We start from the raw sequence: 18,530 nt of genomic DNA on the forward strand, positions 1-18,530 counted from the left end.
ATAGCATGGCTTGTGATGGAAACTAGCAGGAAGAAGTCCACCAGAGTTAGCAAAGAGCAAACAATTTAAGTTTTACCTTTTCCAAAGTAATTGCAAAAAAAAAGGAAAGAAAAGAAAATGTGATGGGAACTGTGTGAAGAAAAAGAATGCTTTTTTAAAAAGTTGTGAACTTTCAAGAAATAGTTACATAAGAATTGTATGGCAAACTGATACCAAGTGTGTATTTTATCTTTTTAAGAATTATCATAAATATGCTATTCTGCTATTTATATCTTTCATCAAAGATTCAGATGTGTAGCTTTTGATTCACTATGATTATAGGATTTTTGTTTTTAAGAAAATGTGCTTTCAAGTTTTAAATTATAAATAGAGATTACAAGCAGGTAATCTCTAAATGGAGTAATTTTGACATCTTATTTAAATTGTTACAGTGTTCTGCAGCTATTTTTCTAAAGTCAATCAAAACAAGAAATCATAATACTGTAATCAGTAGTCTAGCCTTTGAACTTCTATGCAAATTGCTTATTAATATTTATACACACAGAGTAAACTTTGATAGCTTACATTAAAATAGATCATGTTAAAATTTCAATTTTTGATAGGTTTTTTTTTAAGTTTTTCTCCTAAGATCAATAAAAGCATAAGATGTCTGGTCCAGCTATTATGAGGGGTGGCTAGGTCCCTTCCTTACAGTGGATCTAATGCTCTCTGATGCAAGTGATGTTTACTTTGACAACCAGCCAAGATTCATTATTCTTTCATTGCCATTAAAAAGTGCTCATCAGTAGCACCCTAGTTTCCTAAGTACAATAATTATGAAACTGCCCCTTATACATTAAACAGAACCTTTAAAGTTTTCCTCTAATAGCCTTATTTTAATTTTTATAATTTTTCCTTTCTGAATTCTCCTTAGAATTTCTATATGTTTTTGAAGTGTGATAAACAATATGTTATGTAGTAATTTTAAAAACTGGCCATTTTAGGGTATAAAAAGAAAATTACTTACCAACTTTTGCTTATCACTTCTCATTTAATGTTTGTAGAATTTTAACCACTCTCATAAAGACACTAATTTATATCATATTCAGATGTAGTTAACTCCTTTTTCTATATCATATAAAAAAGTTCTCTCACTGATCTCTTCCTGACCAGGTGAGAATTACCTCTCCCCTAAGTTCATTTTTTTCTGCTTTCCCTGGGCAAATTTGAACAGTTACTAACATATTTATCAACTCTTTATTTAAGGGTAAATAGTTTTTGTTACTTCACAGAATAGTTTTAGTATAGTTTAGTTTTGCTCTTTAAAATATTCACTGTAGTATTATGGTCCAAATTACTCATTCCAGCTATCTAGACTAGGAAGATATTAAACAAATTAACTACAACTTAATAAATTGATGAGATCCAGCAGTAATACTACCTTTTTAGTCTAAAACAGGTATTTACCAATACAGTAAACTTCATTTTTTAGTAGATTTATGAATGAGTAAAAACTGTTTCAGCACAGCAAGATGTCATTATTACTCTACTTTTAGTTCTTATTTCAGTTATCTCTAATAATGGAACCTCAAGCTTATAAACCATTCTGTGTTTATAGCTTGATTTAAAGTAACTGAAATATAGAATTGTAACATTTTTTCTAATTTTATTAAGACTGTGTGTGTGTGTGTGTGTGTGTGTGTGTGTGTGTGTGTGTGTTTTGAAGTGAGTGGAAGGTGAGACTGAAAGAAAGAGGATGGGAAACTAGATAAAACAGGAACACCACAGAAGTGTTTCCATAACTTTGTGGGAAAACTGCGGGCTTTAATTCCATTTTTCTCTCCTTGTGATGTTAAGCATGGCATAAAATGATACTGTTAACATTAACCATGCTGCAGATGACAGGTGTAGTAAATGAAAATATGTGTATAATCACAGTATTTTGGAAATGTTTTGGAATAGAACATAAGTGGTAAAATAAAAATTTTAATTTACCTAAAGGATATGTAATAAGTGTATGTAATTGAAAATGGTTGCTTAGTGTCTGAGTCCATATTCTTCATTTCTTAAAATGATTTCTATATTTTAAATGTTCTAAAAATAATTCATAATATGGAAACAATGAACAAATAGGTTCTTAATATAAGTTAAATAAAAAGGAAACATCAAAATGTGTGCTAGCATGTTCAAGAACCTACTTAAATAGCTCTAAATGCAGTTAAAACTTGTATATTTGTAACAATAAAATTTCTGTTTATAATCCAGCTATCTTTATCCTGATGGAAGGAGTTATAATCCCGATTTAACTGGTTTATGTGAACCTACACCCCATGATCATATCAAAGTTACACAGGTAAGGAAAATTTCTGGAAAAGTATTTATAATAAATAAATGTAATGCTTTTAAATAAGTTTCTCTATTTGTACTATAAGTATTTAATGCAAAAGGTACTTGAGGAATTCTAAGTGTGTTTGAAAATCAATTACATTATATTTTTAAATAAAAAATTTCTGCTACTAACATTCTTGCTTCCAATAGCATAATGGCATATATGTGCACAAATAGATAAATCCATATGTACATAGATCATAGATACGAGGAGAGAGCCTTAGGTTTAGAAAATTCTAGAAGATTAGAATAATTATATGGATTAGCTTTAGAGTCAAATGAGTAATTAAAGCCTATTGAAGGTAATAATTATATACTTAAAAATCATTGTTGGCAACCCTGTAGATTATGAATTGAAGTGTAACTTGGTATAAAGCCTTTCTTGAGGGGGTTTCCATTAATTATGAAAATATAAATAAAAACATCTTTTACTCTACATTTCATATGTGTCACTGGCATATACACATAGAGGTCTGTACGCTAGGGTGCTCTGATCAGCATTTTTCAGAAAAATGAAAAATTACCAAATACCAAAACATTCAATCATTGGTTAATTAAACCATAGTGTACTCATACTGCTTTCTGCTGTAAAGTCATTAACAGGAGGAAGGGGAGTCCTATATACTCAAATGGGAGTGTCTACATCTTATTACCTAAAAAAAGTTCTATTTATATAAAGCTCAATTACATAACATTTCATTTTGTGAAGTTCCATTATAGAAGTTCAGTTTCTGTAAATTAATAAGAAATTACCATATATGAACATGTGAATATACTTAAAAAAATACACCAAACTAATAACAGTGTTTAATGGATGAAGTGAAAAGTTTTGGGAAATCAGGGAGAGACTGAAAGGGAGAACTTGAATATTTTATTTGACATATTATCTAGTTATAAGATATTTTATAACTTAGACATTTTTGTGCTTCCTATAATAAATAATAAATAACTAAACCTAGACATTAATAGGTTTTGGGGAAGACGAGATAATTTTTCATTTTCTTTCTAATTCTCCAGATTTCAGTCTCAGTGGTATTATTATATGAAACACTCTTGTCATATGTACAGTTTGTGGACATTTCTAAAAATTTAATATGTGATTGCCATTTTTTGAATTATTTAGTGATTCTGTGTTTTCTAATATATGCAGGAGGACACTCAAAAGAGACAATTCTTTAGAAAGCCACAGTTAAAAATATATATTCAGGAGGGGTAGCATTTTCTTAAGTTTCTCATAAGTATTTGAATAGCATACCCCTTAGGTTGCATTGAGTTCTGCATCTATGATTTTAGCTTACTTAAATTTTTTTGTAACTGCAAATTGGTCTGTAGACCAAATTCTGATTATTAAATTCAAATGTGTCTTAAATGCATCAAGTGTGAGGCATTTACTGTAAGTCAGTAAATTTGAGAATATTCAGTATTAACAGTTCGTGCAAGAAATACATTAACATTGACTTTTCTCTTCTGCAAACTCCAGGAACAATATGAATTATATTGTGAAATGGGCTCCACTTTTCAGCTCTGTAAAATTTGTGCTGAAAACGACAAAGATGTCAAGATTGAACCTTGTGGGCATTTGATGTGCACCTCGTGCCTTACAGCCTGGCAGGTACAATCAAGGCTTAATTAGTGACATTGATACCTTCCTTATATTCCCTATTAATATTTCTATTTTCGGTCTTCACCATCTTAATGATTCAGGAAGTAATGAAAAAGTGATTTATTAGAATGTTTGTTTTAAAAAATGTGTTTGAGTTTTGTTTGTATAATTTGATCTTTTTTTGCTGTTCTATATTTTGTTTCTTTTACACGTATAATGTTATGTTATCAGTCATAAATAGTTCTGTAACACTATTTTAGAATGTTACTTATCAATCTTACCACTAACTGTATTTATACAATTTATAGGTCAGATTCTGTAGCAATGTAAACCCTAGTAGTAAATCTTATGCTGTTATTTCAACCATCCCTGTTTTCCTGAGGAGGTATGGCTTGTTTCAGATATGTCTACAGTTACTGTGTAAGGCTAAAATAGGAGAATCAGACAGGAAGAACTGCTCAAATACATCTAGTTCCCACAAAAACAGGCATTAAATTTTCTAGTGTACAGAAGCAGACTGTTAGAACAAAGTGCCTTTCCCCCTGTAGGCAGACACTGAATAAATATAGATTGATGGGCTTTTTTGTATTTCTTTAACTGTGGCAGAGGTTGGGCATTTTAAAATGGACCTTTGGACAGATTACCTGTTTTAAGTATTTGGAGGATTCATAGAATGTTTTGATCAAGCCATTTTTAACTGCTATTTTAGACAGCCAGTATTGAAGTCAGTAATGTTGATAGGGTTAGAAAGTAACTAATTAAATTTTCAAGCCTTTTAGAAAAGTTTGCTACTGGTGGTATAACTGCCATCACTTCCCATTCCTGACCCTCAAAGTCCTTCAGCTGGTCCTGCACAAAACTCTGCTTTGCCTGTGGAATGATGATGGCCCTAGAGGGCCAAGAAGGGGGTGCAGAGCAGATGCATCCTGACATCTGTTGAGCTCATTACTTGGTAGTGAAATACCATTTTTGTAATCCTATATAAAGGACCTCCTTTTTCCTTTGGAGAGATTTAAGAAATGGGTGAAGAAAAAGAGGAAGAACTAGGAAAAGAATTACAGTTAATCCACATTACAAAAGCTATTTCTGAACTCCTAGACGTCTTTGCTACCTCAGGAAAAATTGTTCAACATCCCTCCATTTCCCTCTTTCAATATTCATTTGGTTTATATTTTACTTTAGGGTTTCCTGATTTTCCTTTATCCTTTCATGATGCTGAATTTTGTGTAATACAGGAAGCTGGAGGCAGAGGGATGCTCAGTATGGCACCAGCAAACTCATTCTCAACATATAGGGATTTGATTTAAGTTACGTTGACAATAATAAGAGTTCTGCAGATTTAGCAATGCCTCTGTATAAGTGACTTTCAATGAATGTAGTCATTCTGGTAAATAAAGTTCAATAAATTTAGTTATGTTTGCACTTGTATTTCAAGTGTATCAGTAGAAAGTGTTATGGGCATGTTATTGACTCAGTGCTGGACTGGGAAGGGGCTACTTGAGAATGATTTGCTTTCCCTGGGTCAGCATTTCAGGGTAAATGAGGCCATTGTGTTTCTCACCCCTTTAGACTGACCTGTGCCTTCAGTGTAGTAGTATGGTTCTCACAGGTACAGAGAAACTAAAAGCTTTGCATTTCTCCCTAAAGAAACCAGAATCTGTGGCTGGTACAAATTCCCAGTACTCTTATCTCCTTGCATGGCTTGTGTATTTCAGCCTCTTCTCTTAGGGCCAAGTCCCTGGTGCATACACAAACATAAATACTGCAGAAATGGGCATCTTTAACTTGATACTTACCTAGTATTTGGAAGTTATATGTGTTAAGTCAGAATCTCCTGTTATTTGACAGAAACCTTTGATTAGTAAAGATTACTGAATAAAGCATATTTCAAAATAACTTTATCTTGTGGCCCAGAGTGAGCAAAAGAGTCTGACTGAATATAAAACAAGCAAAAAGAGTTTATTTATTTTACTTTCTTTAATGTCCTGAAATAAATTTATTTTTTAAAATTTGAGGTCCAATAATTAATATTTCATTTAGTAAGTTTGTGAACAATTTGCAAAGGTATGTTATGTGCAAAAGACACAGGCATATTTCCAGTTGTCATGGCTTTAATTAATCCTTCACATTTTATATCTCCACAGCTTTTCTATATATATTGCTGAGCATTCTCCAGATGGTTCAATTCCTCTTGCTAGTAGTTAACCAATTCCTTGATTCACTTCATGATTTTTCATATTGGTTTAATGGCCTTATATGAAGTTATGTCCAGCCATATTCATAAATTGTTAACATTTGCTTTTTTTTTACTTTGATGTACTTCTCTCTTTTACTTTTAGAAATTGAGGAAGTACATAAATTGTCAAGCACTGAACACAGTCTGAGTAAAATTTTAGAAGAAGCTATATGAGAAAGTAGTAATAAAATAGCAGTTTACTAATAAAGTAGTAACAAAAATGACAAATTCAGAAGTAATCAGAAGGCTGAAATAATAATCCAGTTAGATTACACTCATGTCATTAGTGAACAATGTTATCCTACTCTGATCATAGGATTTTGCATATAGATTAATAAAATGTTCAAAGGTATATTATTTTAGCATTTTTTAATTTGCATGTAAGTTCAACATGGATAGTCTTCTGATACTTTTTGTGTATGTTCTTGCAAACTCTTACCTCATTTTATTCATGTTGTAAACATTTACACATTTACCTCCTTCTCCTCTAGAATGTGGATTGCTTTACTTATTTTAGAACCCCTCTCTTTTATAGCATACTACCTTCCTACAACAGATAGTTACTCAGTAAATACTCATAGACAATATGCTATATAATGTAAAGGGAAGAGAAAAAGAACACTAAGATTACATTAAATACAAAAAGGCTAATATTGTAAATAGATTGTGAAAAGCCCTTGTAATGTCTTAGTTCTGTCCGTTTCAATTCTGAGAAGTATCTATGATCTTTTCAGACCTGCTGTCATGCTCAAGATCTGAGACTGAAGCCTAAGAATTTTTAAATTCACATCATTGGTTCCATTCAGTAGCTGCTGGGTGATTCCCTTCAGCTTTTCACACTTTGATTTTTTTTCCACTTATTTTTGGACTGTTAGTTTATCTTTTTGCTTGCAATAATACCAGTACTAATCTAGAAGCAGTAAGACTTTCTTATTACTGCTTTTTTTTATGCCAAAAGCATGTCCAGTGATCTCTGGTTCAGATTTTCTCTACCCTGAAGAAAATGTTCTTAGGCTGAAGTTGGAGAATTCTAAAGTGATATTCCATAGTCTGTATCTCAGTGGGATCTTCATGGTTAAAGAAAGCTTAACTTCAAAACATTAACTCTTTTGGGTAATTTGAATATTTCTACATTGATATATAGATTTCACACGGTGGTGCCAACCAACTGTTTTGGCAGTTTTCATATTGTATGAAAAGCAGTGTTTAGACATGTTATTGCAAAATGCCCCATTATTTAATAAAAATAAACATCTTATATAGTTAATCCAGTTGAAACACAGTTGACAATCACTAGATATTCTAAAAATCTCATATCATATCATATCATATCATAAAATCTCATATCATATCATATCATAAAAATCTCATATCATAGCCTCAATGAACTGCTTATTGAACTTAACCTCATTAATGGTGAATTTGAAAACAGAACAAAATTATTGAACATTTCCATAGTTCAATATATTGCCAAACATAGTATCTACACTTGTAGATGTGATGGGAAATGTTATATGCATATTAAGTCTCTGGATATGAATACATGTAGTAATATATGTCATTTTCAACTTTTTCCTTATTTGAAACGATGCTGGCCTAGAGTCCATATTTTCTGACGTCAAAGCCAGTGTTTTTGTTGTATGTGCTTGTCTGTTTCTTTTTATAGAAGAAAAGTTGAACTTTTCAAACTTAATTATACAGAAGGATAATTTGTTATTTTGTTTTTCGTAACTGGTTTGGTGGAAGCAGACATGGGTTGTTTCATCCATCATTCTTTAGAACCTCAAATCCATCTGTTTATTTATTTAGGAAATATTCCTTAAACAGCTCCATGTGCCAGGTTCTGTATTAGTCTGCAGGCTAAGAACAATGATGTGACATAGCCCCTACCCTCTGGAAGTTAAAATTAAGTCAGAAAGATTTACAAAAGGTCAGGTGTTAATAATTACATGAAATTATTGATATGTAATAATTATATGGAGTGAGCATCCTGTTACCCTTTTAATTTAATTATGGATTCGAGACTTTTTTTGTTACTTTCTGCTACTTTGGTTGGGCATGCTGATATAAAAAGGATTTTAAAGGCTTGCATGTCTGCCAAGAAACTCTGATAAATCTGTCAGAGTCCAGGAGGAAGTAGTAAACCCTGACCATGAAACACTCTGCACTCAGTCTGTGTCATTTTTTGCAAGCCATTCTTCACCAACTTTTCCTTCCGATGCCCTCCTTTGGTTTAATTGAAGTTCATTGGAGACTTAAATTGTATGTAATTAATGGAAACCCTAGGAAATGCACAGTGGTAGTGTCAGTCAGTTGTTACAGGCTGCAAGCGACTACTCTCTAGCTGGTATCATAATGGCCCATTAGTCATGCTTCCGAAGAGGTGTCAGACTCTTTTTCTCCTTCTGAAACATCTATGTTATTTAATAAATTGAATAAGCAAGCCAGAGATTGCTCAGAATACTAAGTTGAATAATCACCTCTCAAGAGGCATTCTTTGAAGTCACATCGCTGTGGGTGCAGCATTTCTGTTCTACTTTTGGCAATAAAACTTAGAGTTTTCTTTCACTTCCACACTATTCCATGGATATTAACAAAATATCTTTCCTCTTCACCCTGAAATCCTTCACATCTTTCTTTTCATATTAGTGATATTGCTACCAAAAATGTATTATGCAGCAGTCATATTGCAGGGTTGACACATAAGGTGTCAAGTAAGGAATTGTTTTCATTCTGTGTTTTCTCCAGAAATCTAGAAAATGGCTTCTGAGTTCATGAATGGCCGAACTCTAGACTGCATTTTTCAAATCTTCTTTTCTCTCAAAATAAAAATGGATAAACATGCATCAGTTGGATGTGCATCCTTGCTTTCAATCACTGCCAAGGACTTTAATCAATTAAAAGTAAAATTAATTTTCTCCTGTCATTATTCTTTCTGCGTATTTTTTTCAAAATGATTTAAAGGAAAGGTATTGAAGTGTTCAAAATAGTAATTCACAAAAAAAGTCAATAGATGAAAATCAGTAAGCTTGGATTTTAATATGACGTGTGATTATAGAGATTTATGTATGTCCCATTTTTAGAGAACATGGTTGGAAAAAATGTAGTTGCCTGAGAAACATGAGAAGCCAGCTCTAATGATACATTTAAGGCCCTAAGAAATAATCTTTTACTATATCTTTCTTCAAAAACAGCCAACCTTCAAATTTCTAGCTTCAGTGAAATTTTGTACCCTTATTACTACAAATAAGAAAACATTATTTACCTTTAAGACTGTTATAAATTGGTATTCTTTCATTACATGTTATGTCTTTTGTATAAATGTGAACAAAATAAAATGTTGGTGCTCCACTTTCACTTTGGGAGTAATGTAGAGTCTACTAGAGGTGTCCAAAAAATGTGACACTGGTGTCATGAACTACAGTGATGACAGAAGGAATGAAAAGGAGATGACAGATACGAGAAAGTAGAATCTGACAGAGCAAATGCTTGGCTCTGAGTTTAGCATCTAAGTTAAATGCATGCTTTATTGTGATGTGCCTGGACAATAGCAGGTATTGGCACTCTGAAAAACTTTCAGTTGGCTCTAGCAAGGCCTTTAATTAGGTGTTTTGAAAGTTTACTCCATTAAACAAACATCATCAGAATGTAAACTCATAAACTTCATACATTAAAATTATAAATGAATTCTAGTAACAAATATTGAAAAAAAAACTTCTTGCTATATTAAAAATATATCCCAAGGGATACTGTAATTACTAGGACAAGTTTTGCATCTTCCTATTAAATCTGAAACATTTCAGTTACAGCAAACAATATTCATTGATAATAGTAGTTTGATTTTGAAAATTGCAATTTGAACAAAATAGTTATTTTTTTTCCATTTTTGAGTTATCAATAGTAGGCAGCTATTTTTAAGCTTTATTTCAACCTAGGCTATGAATCTGAGATGGAGGAACTAAAATATCCTCATAATACATAGTATAATATAGTGATAGTGTTGTGATAAAAAGATTATGCTGTTAAAACAGACCTCCTGGATATAATTTCCTATGTAGTATTGCTTCACTGTGACTTCCATCAAATTATGTGGACTCTCAATTTTCTTAATGGTAAAATCGGGATAACCGTACCAACCTTGTAGGAGTAAATGAGTTAGTGTGTGGGTACTGCTTAAAACAGTGCCTAAAATTTTAGTTGTTATTACTGTTCCTAATATAAGAACTGCTAGTACCACTTAGGAAGATATCTCATATTTCTGATTATTTTTAATCTATATGCACTGATAAGAACTGCTAATATCACTTAGGAAGAGATCTCATATTTCTGATTATTCTTAATCTATATGCACTGATAATCCTGTGGTTTTGAAATTGTATTCATTTCATTACAAAGTGGAATTCTTACAGATACATGCATTTTTTTCAAATGCTGTGTTTCCATAGTTACCTTACTATATTTCTTTGTTCTTGAAACTATTTTTTTATAGTAATTATACCTACTGGAATTTGCATAGTACATTGGAAACCTTTGAATTAATTTATCTCATCTTTAAGTAGTCCCTTCAAATGTAAATTCTCTCATTATATCCTACATGTAAGATGAAATGGCTTATACAGTGTCACACAGCTGTAATTGACAGGTATAGAATTCCACAAGTGTCCTGATTCAGAGTATCTGTGCTCTTTTTCTGATTCACGGTTTTCATGGGTTTCCCAAATTAAAACTAGATAGATTCACTGATGTCAGCTTCCCTTGCCTATCAGAAAAGCACCAAAACCAAAGACCTTTCCTGCTCTGGGGTATTTAGTATGAGATTGCTATTAACCATCCTCACTCATTCTTTCATTCATTCTTCTAACAAGAAATTATTGAGTTACTGTGGGCAATATTGTTCACTGAAAATGCTTAGTATGGACCCAATTTATTCTCAATGTATGTATTTGTCCAGTTATTTCTTTATAATTGTTACATGTTATTAAAAAAGACTTACAGTAACTTCAAATCTGTGTGAAATGGCAAAGTAATATAAATTAGGAATTACTGATAATGGAAAGCACACACATATGCAAATGGATAAAAATACAAAATGTACTCCAAAATGAAACTCATGAAGTCCTGTGTATTCTCTAGGGCCCTCCATATATATAATATATGTGGGAAGGCATGAAGTGATTGACCTTAAATTAAAGCATGCACTCAATTAGTTATCCTGAGAGTAAATAAATTTTGCTATATAAAATATTTATCTTAAAAATTTAAAGAGGATATTTAAGAGATAATATCCATCTAAATGATACTTAAACAATATGGAAAGTGCCTGCATGATGATGAGATGATACTGATAATATTTATTCAGATTTTTTACATAGGGTGTTATTGGGGAATTACAAATATTTTTGGATGGTAACATTTTTTTCTATTTTTCTGTCAGCTATTTTGTTCTCAGTTTACCTAACATTATATTTAATATTATTAACTTATAGTGTATTATTAACTATAGCATATCATGAACATATATGGTTGGCATATGTGTCTAAATGATTTTATCATGAGCATATTATTGTTATGTTTCAGATGACTGTAGTACTCATTGATAACTTCTGTATTCTTTGGTTTGGAAGTATTTCTTATTTGAGAAGTGATTTCTACTGAGTCAGTTAGAATGGATGGAATCCCAAGTACTTCCTCTGAACATTCTCAGAATGGGACTAGAAAGAGAGTTATTTATTGGTCTTTTTTTTAAATTTTACCATATGTTCCTTAATCTTGTATTAGGCGTGTATTGACAGAAACATTATTTTAATTACTAAGGCACAATCCTGATGAGTTATATGTCTGTTGATGACATTCTTCATGTGTATTCGATCAACCATCTGACAGACACTAAAGCAGAATACCAAAGTGGCTTTTGAGAATTTATGGTTAAACTTAATTTGCATATGAAAGTAGTCATTTTCAGAGAAAGCACGATGAGTGAAGTCATATTAGGGTAAATACAGTTAAGGAGACACATTCAGCATGATCTGTATTTGCTAATCAAAATGGACGTATATTGCATCGGTTTTTCTGATCCTAGTGAGTAATGTAAACTCAAAGATAAATCTGAACAGAAAATGTCTTTTGTGACAGGTACTCATTAAACAGCTACTCCAACACATCAGTAATTTGTATAGCATTAAACTTTCAGATAGAAAAAATGGAGAAAAATTTCAATTTGGTTTTAGATGAACTGTTCCCAGACTTTTTCTTGTATCATCAAGATGCTGTTACTGCCTTTCACCACTTCCCCATTTCCAAATTCAATGTCTTCAGTTAGCCTTTTCAGAAAATAGGTGACATAAACTAGAAGTCATCCTTAATGAAAACAACATGCAAATTGTCCTTGAAAGTTCTAAGAGAAGCTTTTGTAGCCAGACACAGTGGTTTACACATTCTAGCCACTATATTCAAAAACATTATGACTATAAGGTTTAGGAGTGGATTAATTTTAGTTATGATAATTTCATTTCAGTTAGGTCTTAGAAGATTTTGTTTTTACATATGCATACTAAAACAGTTATAGATGAATTTATGTAATGGATAGGATATGCTTCAAAATAATCCAAGGGTGGAAGTATAGATGAAACAAGATTGGGCATGAATTCATCCTTGTTGAAGTTGGATGATAGGGACATATGGATTCGTTACACTTTTGTCCCTGCCTTTTTTATGTTTGAAATTTTTTGGATATATTTTTTTAAACATACGAATGAATCAAGTGTCTACGTAGAGCCCAGAGTACAATTTTCCATCCTTACTCATTAAAGACACAGGAAACATCAGCACTTTTACATCTTGCTCTTTCATATCAGAACTATGTTTTTGAAATTATGTTACATAGATCTGTAAGGAAATTCCATTATGGTCATGCAATAGGGACCTCTTTTGACTTTTATAATAAGAGGATTTTACCTGGATGACAGTATATATTGAATGTGCACTTATTTTAATGTTCTTGTTAGTGACAGATAGGAAAAAGGTTTAGTTTTCTCTTTTTACTCCTGTGTTATAAAATATGAATGTAACAGAAGAGTTAAGTCTCAGTTTTATCATATATAAAATAATGGAACAAAATATTGAAGTTGCCTTGAAGCCCACCAGACCTGCATATGTGGCAGTAAACATCAAGGGATTTTGTGTTAGCATGTCTATATTTCTTCATACCAACTTAGTTCAGCTATTTAACCATTCCAGTTTCCTTACCGAAATTATTTAGCAGTAGATGAATAAGAATATATTGCAATTTATTTTCATTAAGCAGTCCAAAAGTGTTTTTCATCTTTTGACAATTTTTGTGGCAAAGGAAAGGTTCAGTTTTTTAATCTGAGTGATGTTTGGGAAAGAATGATCTACCTACCACAGGACCTGCCTCAGAGTGGTTACTCAGTAATTGTCCAGTGAAACGAAAGGCGGGTGTTATTCCACCACTGATCAGAATATTAGCATAGGGCAGGCCGATCACCAGTTTCCCCATTTTACCATGTAGATGCGACAGTCATGACTTAAGTACTAAGTGGTTTCTTTAAGTATGTTTGCTCTCTTTGCATCCCTTTTATCATCTCTAAAATGCTGCTAATTCATCTCATTTCTACCTTAAAATGATTTTATGATTTTCCTATTTTTTAACACACTACTAAGGTCAGTGTATAACGCAGAAGCAAAAATAAAGTGGTGAATATCATATACCATCTATCTCTAGAAGGCAGCATTATTTATAGGGCAAGAAAACAGTCTTGTCCCATTTCCCTGCCAATTGTGAATTCTTAAGGCAGTTTTGAGAAAGGGAACTAAGAGACTTTGAACAAAACCTTCAATTATTACCAATAAATTTCTGACCCAAAAGTGTTTGCACAAATCTTTTTTGCAGTATCTAGTTTCAAAGCACAGGGAGGGGCGAAACAGTATTTCACATAGTATTATATTCCAGTTGAGGTGCGTTAGAATGATAGGCTCCCAGGACAAATGATGTTTTCTGAATATAAATTTACTTTTTTCACACTGATGGCTTATATATCAAGATTTTTAAAGATGTATGCAATTAATCTGGAAATATTTGGCCCAAGTTATATACCCAGGAGCTTTTCCAGAATGTGTTCTAATTGATACAATTATTTTCCTAATAATGAATTTTTAATCAAACTCTTTTTACAGAATGTTTGATTAGCAGTGGTGCCTTTTGGTAAAGAGGAACATGACTCAATTTCTAGTTTTCTGTAAGACTCTAAGTTTTGATACATTAAAATACTATGTGAGCATTCGGGACAATAAAGTTAGGTTCCTTTCTTTGGCAAATCAAACTTTGAGAGAAATTTTTCTTTGAAAATTTGGAATACTAAACACTACTTATAATGGATTTTGTTGACTTCCTGTTCTGCTCCACTCCCTCTTCAAGACAGATCTTCCCTCATTCCCACACCTACCCTAAAACCTGTTTGGCAAAATTTTGTTACAGTTGTAAAACATCAGCCCCTCTCAGTTCTGTTTTATTTAAACAAAGATCAGTCACATTTTTTGTTTCTCCAGGAATCAGATGGCCAGGGCTGCCCCTTCTGTCGCTGTGAAATAAAAGGAACAGAGCCCATCATCGTGGACCCGTTTGATCCGCGAGATGAAGGCTCCAGGTGCTGTAGCATCATTGACCCCTTTGGCATGCCTGTGCTGGACTTGGACGATGACGATGACCGTGAGGAGACCTTGATGATGAACCGGTTGGCAAATGTTCGAAAGGTAAAATTAGACAGTTTAGGTTTATTTAGGGTGGCATGTGGATATGCAGAAGAAGTCATGCTGTCTAAATGGGGTGTGACAGTGTATTTGGGTTTGGAAAGATTCAGAAACCAAAAGTAAGGTGAAGCTATAGTGTTGACAGGCTGATTAAATCATAAGCTGAGAAAGAACAAGAAGTAGAGTTTTAAATTTCAAAATGAGAGGTGGTGGGAGTTTTTATATGGGATTAAAGATCATCTGAGAGTGGCAATAGTAGATCTGTGAAGAAAAAAGACAACTACTAAAATTGGAGATGATGAAATTGGCTAAAAATAGTCTTTCTTGAAGTCTGAAAGAAGTGTCTGATGGAGTTATTCTCTTATAAGGAAAAACCAGCCTTCCATTTGGCTACTAAGAGGTCACATAAAATCTACGGCTGTGAATTTTTTCCATTGTCTGAGGCTTGCTTATCAATATTGCCGACAGAGAAAATTGACTTGGTCAGTTCACTGAGAATGAATGCTGCTGCCCACTTAGAGTTTATGTAACCCCATTCACAAGAGACTAATCAGTGAACCAGAACGCCAGTTGAGTAATGTACAAACCAGAAATGACTGTCAAGAGAGCTGGACTTTTAGAATCAGAAAGATATATGAGATTCAGATTGCACTCAGAAATGTTGTGCTCTCAGAGTCAGAGAAATGGCAGGAAGTCCTATGAAAGGTCTGCAGATGCTGTGTGCAGGTACCCCTCTACCCTCCGACTCAGGCAGATGCGGCTGATCGGTCATGGCACTTATCCCTGCTCAATTCAGACTTGGCCCACACAGGCCTATAGAGCCCCCACTGCAGTTCATGAGGATTTGGTAGGTACACGAAACCTATGTGCTGTCTAGGTGGAGTGACGGAAATGAGTAACGGCATCAAACAGTGTTTGTCGCCATATGCATCTGTCTCTGTGGTAGGAAATACTTGGTGCAGAGAACTGATGAAACATTTCTTTGGGTTACCACTTATTCAGGGTATCAAAGTTTATCTCTTGGTCTCCTGAATTTTCTTTGTTCTGAGGTTCCATGCTCATCAAAGACATACCCAAAGATTTTTACATATGGGTTATTCATATGAACCATCACCAACATGGCTACTTCAAACTTTGCTTTGGTCTGGGATGATTTTTATTCTCCAACCTCTTTTTTCCATGAGTGTCATAACTTAACTCTCAGAGAAACTACTCTTGATTCCATCCTTTAGTCATGGCAACCACATTTAGCTTTTACTTCTGAAGTATGTTGTGACTCAGACCCAAGAGATGGAAGAGAGGAAGTTATTCCTCAGTAATCCTAAAGGATGAACAAGGAAAAAAGAAAAAAAAACTTCAAATTGAAACAAGGAATTGAGACTTGATTTTAAGTTTTAAGATAAACTCTTAATCGGTAAACTAGTACTAACATCTTTAGATATGCAAAGCTTTTCACATACTTTCTCAACAACTTGGAGAGGTAAATACTCTTCTCATTTTTTCAGATAGGGAAATGAGGCTCAGACTAATCATGACACATCAGTAGGTGGTAGAGTTACTACGTACAAACTGTTTGAAATATTCAAAACAGAAAGAGCGATTTTCTGGATAATGACACAGCCAAATATATCCAACACCCCAGTGTAGCACCCTCACATGTGGAGTGTTGAAATGGTTTCTAAGTCAAATTATGGAATATGTCCTAGAATTTTTATCATATAGTATTACCCATTTTAACTAATATTGGTAATAAAATAATAACATTTGTGATTTTAATGACATGGCACTGTTCCACGTTCTTAATTCTTTGATCTCATTTGATCAACTTATCAACCCTATGGATAAGTTACTGTTATTGTAAAGTTTTATGAAGAAGGAAATGGAAGAAGAAAGAAGTGAAATAATTTACCTAAGATTTGCATAAGATCCTGGAACTATTCTATAGCAGAACTGGTGCTCTTTTCCAGGTCTTCCTAACTTCAGAGTTCTAGTTGTGAGCTGTCATGTAGTATGCCTCCTTTAGCCTCTTTGGAACATGTCACACACATTGTACTTGATAGATCACCACCACCTGTCCTCTAAAGCTCTTTTCAGTTCTGTAATATAATATACATCATGAATAATTATTAATTCACAATAAATTTTTAATCAGAATTTTAAAATAATTTGAATTATGATCTGTTGGTACTAACCAATAAAAATATTTATCTCCTATACCTGCATAATGGGCCACCAAACACTCAAATTCAGTTAAGCCCTGCTAATTTATATATAGATGGTTATTGAATCTGTTTTCCAATATACTATGTGGCTTTTAAATGTAAATTTAAAATATTAAAATTTAAAGTTTTGTTTCTCATTCACACTCAACATTTTGCTGAATAGCCACTGGTGTCTAGGAGCTACCATACTGAACGTACAGAACATTTTCTATAGCAATTGAAATACCTAGTATTGATGAATAATTATCCAATAGATAATCCTATTGGACAGAGATTTATTAGCTCATTCCTTCAGGTTCTTACTGGAAGAAGCCTTGTCTTGGTGCAAAAGACCTTTCTTTTTAATTTAATAACCGGTCTTAGCTTGCTCTGGGTAATTAACTACAGTTGAGCACTGGAATCAGCAAACTATGGCCTCTTTTGGTTGGTTTTTATGAAAGCTAAGAAAGATTTTACATTTTAAATGGTTATATGTTTAAATGATTTTATAGGCACCTACATAATTTCTCTAATTTTGCATTTTGGCTTGCAATGTCTGAAATATCTACTATCTGGCCCTCTAAGAAAAAGATTACATCCCCAGGTCTAGGGCACAGTAAGCATTTACAGAATGTTTGTTGAATGCACAGATAACAGGGAAGAACAGAAAAGTATTTAACAAGTATACAGATGCATACACACCTCAGGTACTTAAGGAGTCCTAAATGGTAATGTTTTCTAGCTAGGAAAAGGCATTTCAATTTTCTTTACTAAATGGGTTTTTCTTCTTTCAGTGATTTGTGTTAGGGGAGAGGAGTGGGGCCTTAAGAGTAATTCTTTGAAGAACTTTGTATACCTTACTGCGTGGGGTAAAACAGTGTTTGCCCTTTATGAGTTTGGGAAAAGCTGTAGACTAGGACTGTTTTCCACCGAATGAAGTGGCAAGCTGAGCTTCTGTTTCAGCAGTGGCACTGACAGTTGAAGGGAACCACTGGTACCGTAAAATGAGCAGCAGAATGTGTAGAGGTGACTCTAGTGGCTTTTCCTTGATCTTTTCAGCCACTCTCAAGACCATGCATGTTTTGTTCTCTGGCTCACTGTGAACTTTCTGTCAAGGGAGCTGAGAGATTTTTACACTGATCCTCTCTTTAGTTTCCCCAAGAAAAGAATGGTGCTCTCAGACATTATTGTCCCGGCAGTCTCATTTCAGTGGCTTACTTGGCAGGCAACAGTGTCATTTAATAAAGCCTTCAGTAGAGTCAATGCTATTTCTCTCCTTTCCTGTAGCACTTAGATATGGGAAAAATTTAAAGAAATTGTAACTTTTTAAGTTTAAGCATCGTATTTCAATTAAATG

General features: G+C 33.2%; 1 protein-coding gene across 8 annotated transcripts in view; it reads left to right on the forward strand.

The window, feature by feature from the left end:
• CBLB (Cbl proto-oncogene B) overlaps positions 1–18,530 on the forward strand; it is a 207,779-nt gene that overhangs the window by 116,019 nt on the left and 73,230 nt on the right. For all 8 annotated transcript variants that reach the window (XM_036998645.2, XM_036998649.2, XM_073231708.1 and 5 more), the window contains 3 exons: positions 2,245–2,332; positions 3,848–3,979; positions 14,772–14,975. In XM_036998645.2, the coding sequence (XP_036854540.2) occupies positions 2,245–2,332; positions 3,848–3,979; positions 14,772–14,975 (424 nt within the window). The remainder of the gene's footprint in view (positions 1–2,244; positions 2,333–3,847; positions 3,980–14,771; positions 14,976–18,530) is intronic.

Source organism: Manis javanica, chromosome 3, assembly GCF_040802235.1.
Source record: "Manis javanica isolate MJ-LG chromosome 3, MJ_LKY, whole genome shotgun sequence".
Taxonomy (NCBI): domain Eukaryota; kingdom Metazoa; phylum Chordata; class Mammalia; order Pholidota; family Manidae; genus Manis; species Manis javanica.